At 45.7% G+C, this 9,906-nt stretch overlaps 1 protein-coding gene across 1 annotated transcript; it reads right to left on the bottom strand.

Annotated features, from left to right (window-relative positions):
• Positions 1–1,456: 1,456 nt before the first annotated feature.
• Positions 1,457–2,882, bottom strand: LOC140607441 (protein FAM32A-like). Its single transcript, XM_072782178.1, has 2 exons — positions 2,530–2,882; positions 1,457–2,014 (listed from the first exon to the last, which is right to left on the bottom strand). The coding sequence occupies exon 1, from the start codon at positions 2,880–2,882 to the stop codon at positions 2,574–2,576; it is 309 nt and encodes a 102-aa protein (XP_072638279.1). The 3' UTR covers positions 1,457–2,014; positions 2,530–2,573.
• Positions 2,883–9,906: the final 7,024 nt, after the last annotated feature.

Raw genomic sequence — 9,906 nt, 5'->3', positions numbered from 1 at the left:
TAGGATCTTTTTTCTTAACATTTCTTTTCTTTTCTTTTTAAAGATTTTATTTATTTATTTATTTATTTATTTATTTATTTATTTGAGAGAGAGAGAGAGAGAGAGAGAGAGTGGGTTGGGGGGGAAGAGGCGGAGGGAGAGGGAGAAACCCACCATCCCTGAGCAGGGAGCCTACTGTGGGACTCGATCCCAGGACTCTGGCATCATGACCTGAGCTGAAGGCAGAAGCTCAATCAACTGAGCCACCCAGGTCCCTTCTTAACATTTATTTTCAACTGGATATTTTGGAATATAAGAAGTTATTGATTTTAAAAAATTAACTTGATATATATATATACATGCACATAAAACATATATGTACAGTTTAAAGAAAAAGAATAAAATAGACATCTGCCTCACTAGCTTAAGAAATAGAGCACTGGGCAGCCGCATGGCCCAGAGGTTTAGTGCTGCCTTCAGCCCAGGGCGTGATCCTGGAAACCAAGGATCGAGTCCCGTGTCAGGCTCCCTGCATGGAGCCTGCTTCTCCCTCTGCCTGTGTCTCTTTCTCGGTATCTCTCATGAATAAATAAATAAAATATTAAAAAAAAAGAAAGAAAGAAAAGAAATAGAGCACCAGTAGCCCTTTAGAATTGCTTTTATGCCTCTCCTTAACTGGAGCTCCCTCTTTCCCCATCCCTAAGGGATGCACTAACCTGGATTTTGTTATAATTATTAACCTTCTGTCCTTTCTTTTTTTTTAATATTTTATTTATTTATTCATGAGAGAGACAGACAGACAGACAGACATAGGCAGAGGGAGAAGCAGGCTCCATGCCGGGAGCCCGATGTGGGATTCGATCCCGGGACTCCAGGATCATGCCCTGGACTGAAGGCAGGCGCTCAACCGCTGAGCCACCCAGGTGTCCCTCTTCTGTCCTTTCTTTATAGCTTCACCATACGGTTTTAGATCCCAAAACAATACATTGTGTGATTCTTGTATGCTTTCGAAGTTTTATCAGTGGACTCATGCTGGATTCCAGTTTTTAAATTGATCTATGTGTGTGTTATTGAAATTCATCCTGTTGTTGCATGTAGCTAATACTGAATTTTTTTATCCCTTCCACTTGTTGATGAATATTTGGGTTGTTTCTGCTTTTCTTTACTATTACCGATATCCTTTCCATGTTTAAGTTTCTCAGGGACGTAAATTGGGAGCAGAGTTAGAAGGTCACAAGCCACGCGCACCTTCACCTCTTTTTCTTCTCCAGATTCTGAAGCAATGTGTATTCCTTGCAGCCCTGGACCAGAGTGTCAGTGGCTCTTTACCTCTTTACCAATCTTTACCAATGCTTTGTAGCATCCACTCTGTGTCAGTCTGGTGAGCATGAACTGGTATCTTTTTTTTTTTTTTTAAATAATTATTTTTTGCTTTATTCTGTTCATACGTGACAGCCCCAAGCCCAACACTTGGTTTTTCTCTTTTGACTTTACTACTCTGCCACTACCTAGGTCAACAGTCTTCCTCCCAGTAGTATATATGGTTTGATCCTCATCACGCCGGTATAACACAGGTCCTCAGAGATCAGGGCTCTCCAGCACCAGGACCTCCGTCATCCCCTTTGACTGTACTCTTGGTGCTGGGGCTCTGCCCAGGTCCTGTCACCCCTGAGGTGTCCTTAGGCCAGAAACACCAAGCAGGCTACATGTTCTCTGCCAACTTTGAATAAACGTGGGGACTGCTTAGAGCCTAGGGTTGAGGGTAGTGAGGCAGGCTGTGTCTGGGTCCATTACAAAGGGATGCTGTGCTTGATTAACGAAGTCTGCCACGGCGATACCCTCTAGACATGTCTGGAATGGGGACCCTGGGGGGAGAGACTGCGTGCTGGCCACAGGCTGCTCAGACAGGGACAAGGTATGTACTATATCCTTGCATTTGGCGATTCTTCTGCTTCCCAGGCTGCATTGTCTCACACACCAGGTGGCTGAGGAGGCATTCTGAAGGCCATGAAGGTTTAAGTGGCTTCCCTAGGCTCTGGAAGGAAGAGAATAAGCCCCAAGCTAAAGGGTGCTTGGGAGGACAGCTCACACAGGCCCCGCAGGACCCGTGGGGTCTGTAAGCTCAGGCTGTGCTGGCATTAGCTCCTTATCCTCTGAAGTCCATGCTGGTATTAACTCCTTATCCTCTGGAGTCCGTTTCATCCCGGTAAAGACAGCTAGCTGGATGACTGTCAGAATGAGATGCAACTTGGGGGTAAAGACGCTTTTCTGTATGTGACACAGAAATAACCTTAATCTCTAAATAAACCTGTACAAAATTTCCAGTCCAAACTAAAAAAGTTTACCTTCTATGCTACCAACAAACTGAAATGGAGTAAAAGAACAGTCTTACTTTAATCAAGTTCCAGCAAGAGGGCACAGTGCTTTGGAAAGCATCTGTCTCAGCAGAAAACGCAAGGGTGTGTATAAAAGAATGTTTCTAGAAAATACCAAAGGCACCAAACAGAACCTTAACTTTGCCTTCCAATTCCCCTCGATGCCACTGCATACCCTGGGTGGGGAGGCTACTTCGTCCAGCTGACTTTGGGAATGTCCTAATGCTCCGTAAGGGTGTCCAAGTGTCTGTTGAAGTCCTCCACTCTCTGCTTGTGGGTTTTAGATGCTTTCTTTAGGATCCTTTCCATTTGCCGCTTCTCCTGCATCTTCTCGAAGGCCGCCTGGGCCGGGGTTCGCTTGTCCAGGCCTCGCCGCTTCTCCTTCTCGTTCTTTTTGCTCGTTCCCATCGCTTCCAGGAGTTTCGCCTTGTCTTTGTCCTTCTTTTTCTTCTTCCGCTTGGTCACACCGAGCTCTGCGATGCCTTTTAGTTTCAGGGGCCCCTTCTGAACCTGCTCGTAGGCCGCCATGGTGCTTGCTTTTCCCATGAACTGGTATCTTATTGTGGTTTAAATTGGCATTTTGAGGGGTGCCTGGCTGACTCAGTTAGTGGAGCATGTGACTCTGGATCTCAGTTTTGAGCCCCATTTTGGGTATAGAGATTACTTTAAAAAAATAAAATCTTGGGGACCCCTGGGTGGCTCAGTCCATTAAGCATCTGCCTTCGGCTCAGGTTGTGATCCCAGGCTCATTGGGCTCCCTGCTCAGTGGGGAGTCTGCTTCTCTCTCTCCCTCTGTCCCCAGTCGTGCTCTCTCACTCTCTTTCTCTCTGTCAAATAAATAAAAATCTTTTAAAAAGTCTTGGGATACCTCAGTGGCTCAGTTGATTGAGCTTCTGACTCTCAATTTCAGCTCAGATCATGATCTCAGGGTTATGAGCTCAAGCCTTGCATTGTATGACCCAGCAATTCCACCCCCAACAGAAACAAAACATGTAAGAGAAATAATATATATGAGAGACATGAGAACATATATCAACAAGAAGACTCAGGGCCATTCCATTTACAATAGCCAAAAACTAAAAACAGCCTAGGGATCTATCGACAGGTGAATAGGTAGATAACAGTCGTATTCATACAATGGAATACGACTCAGCAATAGAAAGGAAGCAGCTACTGATGCACACACCAAGGATAAGTACCAAAACATATGTCAAGTGAGAGCTTCGTGCTGGGCGTGGAGCCTGCTTGAGGTTCTCTCTCTCCCTCTACCCCTGTCAACCCCTCATGCTGTCTGTCTTTAAAAAAAATAAAATCTTTTAAAAAGTTGGCATTTTTTAAAAGGACTTTATTTTTTTTTTTCAAATATTTTATTTATTTATCCATGAGAGATGGACAGAGAGAGAGGGAGGCAGAGACACAGGCGGAGGGAGAAGCAGGCCCCACCCAGGGAGCCCGACGTGGGACTCGATCCTTGCGTCTCCAGGATCACAACCTGGGCTGAAGGCGGCACTAAACCACTGGACCACCAGGGCTGCCCAGGATTTTATTTATTTATTCATGAGAGATACACAGAGAGAGGCAGAGACACAGGCAGAGGGAGAAGCAGGCTCCCGGAAGCCTGATGTGGGACTCAATCCTGGGACTCCAGGAACACACCCTGGGCTAAAGGCAGACACTAAACCGCTGAGCCACCCAGGTGTCCCTAAAAAGTTGGCATTTTGATGATTATTGCTAACACTGAACATATTTATGAGCTATTTGTTTCCTCATTTATGCACCTATACTTTTCTTTCTTTCTTTCCTATTCAACTTTTTTCTCTTCCCTCTCCTCCTCCAGGTGGTACCCCTATTAGATTATTACTGATTCATAAGTGATCTTCCCACATGAGCATTTTGATACTAATTCTTTGTTTATTATGTGTTGTAAACACCTCTCTCAGTTTGTGGCTGGCTTTTTCACTATCTTAATAGTATCTTTTAAAAATATTTTTTCTTTTTTTCCTTTTTTTCCATCTTTTTTAGAGGGAGGGTGGGGAGGGGCAGAGGGAGAGAGAGAATCTTTTTTTTTAAGATTTTATTTATTTATTCATGAGAGACATACACACACACACAGAGGCAGAAATACAGGCCGAGGGAGAAGCAGGCTCCATGCAGGGAGCCCAACGTGGGACTTGATCCCGGGCTGAAGGCGGCGCTAAACCGCTGGGCCACTGGGGCTGCCCGAGAGAAAGAATCTTAAGCAGACTCCGTGCCCAGCACAGAGCCCAATGTGGGGCTCAATCTCATGACCCTGAGGTCATGACCTGAGCCGAAATCAAGAGTTGGATGCTTAACCGACTGAGCCATCCAGGCACCCTAATAGCATCTTTTGTTGAATACAACAGTCAGAGCTTAAGCCAGCAAGCCTATCATTAACTGAAGTTCAATATTGGGGATCCCTGGGTGGCTCAGCGGTTTAGTGCCACCTTCAACCCAGGGCCTGATCCTGGACACCAGGGATCGAGTCCCATGTCGGGCTCCTTGCATGGAGCCTGCTTCTCCCTCTGCCTGTGTCTCTGCTTCTCTCCTCTCTGTGCCTCTCATGAATAAATAAATAAAATCTTAAAAAAAATAAGTTCAATATTTGTTTATGTTTTATTTCTTTTGTGGTAAAATGTACATGCAGTGAAGTGCACAAATTTTCAGTGTTCCTTCAGTGAGCTCAGATAAATGCATACAACCATGCAACCCAGACCCTTATCAAGATAGAGAACATGACCTCACTCCAGAAAGTTCCCTCATTCGTCTTCCCAGGCAGTTTCTACACCACTCCCACAGAATCAACCACTATTTGGGTTTTTTTTCTGCCGTAGACTAGTTTTTCCTGTGTTAGAATTTCATACAAATGGAATCATACAGTATGTACTTTTTTGTCAAAGGCTTCTTTCTCTCTCACTTGACATATGTTTTGGTACTTATCCTTGGTATGTGTATCAGTAGCTGCTTCCTTTCTATTGCTGAGTCGTTTCATTATATGAATATGTACAATTTGGGATCCCTGGGTGGTGCAGCGGTTTAGCGCCTGCCTTTGGCCCAAGGCATGATCCTGGAGACCCGGGATCGAATCCCACGTTGGGCTCCCGGTGCATGGAGCCTGCTTCTCCCTCTGCCTATGTCTCTACCCCCCCCCCCTCTGTGTGACTATCATAAATAAATAAAAATTAAAAAAAAAGAATATGTACAATTTACCTACTTATTCACCTATTGATAGATCCCTGGGCTGTTTTTAGCTTTTGGTTATTATAAATGGAGTGGCCCTGAGTCTCATGTCTCTCATATATATTATTTCTCTTACATGTTTTGTTTCTGTTGGGGGTAGAATTTCTGGGTCATACGTTAGGCCTAACCTTTTTTTTTTTTTTTTTTTTTTTTTAGTATAAGATCCATTCAGAAAACTACTCACATTCAAAGTATATTGCTTAGATAGCTTTTGAAAGTGTACACAGCCATGTAGCCATCGCCTAGTCAAGAGGTGGGATCTTGGCCCACTCTGGGCCAGTCAGCTGGGCTGTCCATTCTGGGGCTGGACATCTATGCTGATTGAGGCATGAGGGAAAGGATAGTAGAGCCCCTCATTCTGCAGTGGAGCCAAAGAGACTTTGAGGCCCGGACTCTTGTAGCTATTAGAGTTCATGGATTTTTTTTTCCCGCATTAGCACCTTCAGCCTTGCCATCAGGTATCCCTCCAGTGAATTCCTTTGTGCTTATATCAGCCAAACCTGGCTTCTGTTGCTTGCAGTCAAATTCCTGGTGGATACAGCACACCCAACCACTAGCCCCCAGATTTTAGTGGATTGCCCCCCTCACATTGCTACAACCATCTTAGCAGTCAAATCTACCTATAACCAATCCCTGAGGTCTTCTACGACCCCATTCAAACCCTTGCATTCCTGGCCTGACAAGGTGAGCTTTGAGACAGGTAGTCACTTTACCTCTAATTTAAAAGTTGGCAGCAAAGCTACTTCGAACATTTGGACCTGGTGGATTGTTGGTTGTTGTTTTTTCCCCCCTCTAACTTTAAATTTAGTTTGCAATTTTGGAACAATTTTCTCTCAGTCCCCAGTGGAAAGTTAATGGAGAACACTGGCTTAATTTAGAAGGTGAAATATAGGAGTGTGTATGATTTTCTGAACTTCATTTTTGGAAAGCAGGTTTATTTCTCTTGCTTCTCCACATAGAGTGCTGTGGGGCTAGGGGAGGGGGTGTTCAGAGCAGTGACGGGAAACTGGGGTAGACCTGGAGTCAGAGTTCTTCTGCGCCATCCCTCAGGGACCGTTTGCTTCAGAAGGCTCAGCACCCACATTGTTCTACTCTAAGTGGGACCTCATTTAAAAGTTTAAAAAAAAAGGAAATGAATTCACTTCTGATTTCTCTTTTAATGTCATCCAATCACACAGGTTAGTGATAGGAAACGACTCAATTTTGACTGGTGTCTGAGTTGTCACAGTGCTTGTCCTCATTAATATCAGGGTCTGGGAAAATATCTGATCAAGGGACAGGTGTCATGGGTGATGTTCGCCAAGAAAAGGTCAGATATGACTGTGAAATTCTCTTACCCCAAATAATAAAAGCCAGCTGAGGCTGGGTCTCAGGGTAGCCGCCCAAGTGGCCCACATTTGCCCAGTTTCCATCCCATGACCTTTCTGGATGGCCAGTTCCTTCAGCCATTTTTAATCCTCATGATGGTTTTCCTCATTTGCAGAAGCCACTGCTTTGGGGTCTGATGACCCCAGCCTAGACATGAAGAACTTTATTCTACTCTCGGGACTCATTAGGACCTTATACTTATGACTTGAGCTCAGCAGACAGAATATGGTTCCCCATAGCCTCCCCCTCTCAAGGGTGCTGCTGAGCAGGTCACTCAGCTGCTTGGAGTGTCTCACTTGGCCAGAGCTGCAGGTGGCTGTGAGCATGGTGGGTTTGCCAGGCTTTTTTTGCAAGTTGAGCATCATACAAGGGCACCACACAGAAGAGGGCTTCAATTTATGTGGTTTATGAAAGCGATTTTCTAACAAATGGATAGGAAGCATCTCGTTTTCATATTAGCAGTTTACTACAATCCTTTTTAAACAGGTGGAAGATAAGCATCTCTGATGAAAGGAACCTCCTCTGATTCCACAGAAAAGTATGTCATGGGCCGTGATGGCCTCAGACTTCCCATAACCCTGTCTTTAGGTTTGGGTTGTGTGGTGAACTGGGTTCATCACCTTGACAGGGTGATGGGGGGAATACCTTTGCAAAGGCAAGAGCTGGGAAATAAGCAGGCCCTGTGTGGAATCTCAGTTGCCAGGGCTCCTGGGTGGCTCAGCAGTTGAGCATCTGCCTTCAGCGCAGGGCGTGATCCCACAGTCCTGGGATTGAGTCCCATATCGCGCTCCCTGTGAGGAGCCTGCTTCTCCCTCTGCCTGTGTCTCTGCCTCTCTCTGTGTGTCTCTCATGAATAAATTAATAAAACTTAAAAAAAAAATCTCAGTTGCCTTCACAGAACTGATACTTTGCATCTAGGTCACTCTCAGGTCATGGCAGAGAGGACAGGCCAACAGAGCAGCTGGAACTCTACTGTGGGCTGGGCTCACTTTGTGCAGGCCTGTCCAGAGGATGGATCAGGAGCTAGTTGAGGGTTGAAGGTTTGCACCGCATGGGTCATTGTTCTGGAGCAGGCTCACTGTACATCATTTTTAGTGGCGAGCTCTGCTGATAGATGTAGAACATGGACCCTTAAGGCATTGGTGTTGGGATTTGGGGAAGGCATGTGAGATGGACAGTACATTGAGGCAGCTTGGGAGGAGCTACCTTCGAAGGAGGGCTGGCTGGCAAGGGGGGGCCTGTGCTGGGAGTGCAGGGTTAGTGGGAATAGGAAGGTGAGGTACATCTTCAGAGGTTGGCAGGTGGGAATCAGCCAGTTTGTCTGCAGGAGGCTCACCAGGCAGTCACAGGGTACTGACACACAGGCTAGGCCAGCGGTGGAAGAGCTTCAGAAACGTAGGGAATGAGGCTTCAGTAGAAAAGAGGGTTGGCCGGTACCTGGCCCAGAGCCAAAGGCCAAGAGCCAGAAGTGTTCAGGGTCTGTAGGACATGGGTGGGCCTAGCATGAGTAAAGCAGAAGCTGGATTGTTGCTGTTAAAGGCCTGGGCTCTGGGTTCAGACTTACAGGTTTCATCCTGCCTCTAACACTCCCTCACTCTGTGGTCTTGAAAAGTTGCTTTGCCTCTATGGGCCTCAGTTTTGTCATCTGTAAAATGGAAGTAATAAGAGTATCTGTCTTGCTGTCATGAGGACTAAATGAAAAGTCTTGTATAAAGCATTTAGAACAGTGCTTGACATGTGGGTGATGGTGATTATTTTTGTTAGTATTGAGGTCTCCCTGGTTTGGCCAGATGGGTGTCCTCTTGGCCTTAGACCTACCTGCAGCTGGGGTTAACACTGGCACCAGGGCTGCTGCTTTGATTTTATATTGAATTCTATAACCCACATACTTGCCCTGTTTCTGTGGTTGCAGCAAGCTGAGTCAGATGTGTCTCTCAGTTTAATCATCAGATTTCAGGAGACTTTTCTTTCTGCTCTCTGCCTGGCCTCTGTTCTCTTTGATCATTAAGTTGTTTATTTGCTATTTTGTTTAGTTCCCAGGCTGCCTCAAGCCCTTTAAAAGAGAGAGTTACACATTTTGAATGAATACGTATAACTTTACATCATATATTGAATCAGAGTAACAATGTAAGGAGGTATGCTCTGCCTGCCTGTGTCCCTGCCCACTCTCTTTACCTGAGTTTGGGGGATTAGTTAAGGCTTTAAGAAAGGTCAGTCCCTGGGACAAGTTAAGGTACACCTCCCTCCCCAACCCCACTGCAGAGAAAAAAATCCCAGATTTTTCTGGCCATGAATATGTGCACTCAGGCCTCTTGGAGGCTGGTGATAGGGTGGGTGCAGGAGGACAAAGGTGAACTCATCAAGCACTTCTGTTGCCTGGCAGCATGCAGGTACCTAACCCACTCTGGGCTTCTTCAGGATGCTGCTACTAGGGATAATTATCCCAGTGGTGGGATTGTAGAATTCTAAGGAGTTCATCCTGTAAGTCTGGAGGAGGGGTGCAGATCTACCATAGAATTGGTTTGGACCCAATCATGGGCCATATGAAGGACCAGATGGAAGATCTTCCCCAGGACTTCCTAGTGTTCTTCAAACTTGCCAAGGCATATGTCTCAGTCATCTCTTGCCACAACATTGCTGCATAACAAACCACCCCAAAACCCACCGGCATATGGCAATAAGTATTTATTCCTCCTCACGTATCTTCAGGTTGGGTGAGATTTGGCTGACCTAAGCTGCTCTCAGTGGAACTCGTTGGCTTCAAGCTGGGAGTTGGGTTTAGATATGTTCTGTGTGTCTCTTATCCCACTTGGACCAGTGACCACCAAGTCATATAATTGTGGCATGATGATAGTCAGGAGTACAAGAGAGCAAGCTCAGTTGCTGAAGCACATTTCAAGCCTTTACTTGCATCGTATCTGCCGAC

This window comes from Canis lupus, chromosome 16 (assembly GCF_048164855.1).
Source record: "Canis lupus baileyi chromosome 16, mCanLup2.hap1, whole genome shotgun sequence".
Lineage (NCBI taxonomy): Eukaryota > Metazoa > Chordata > Mammalia > Carnivora > Canidae > Canis > Canis lupus.
Note: the sequence above shows the minus strand (reverse complement) of the source record. Positions and strands in the feature narration are given on the sequence as shown.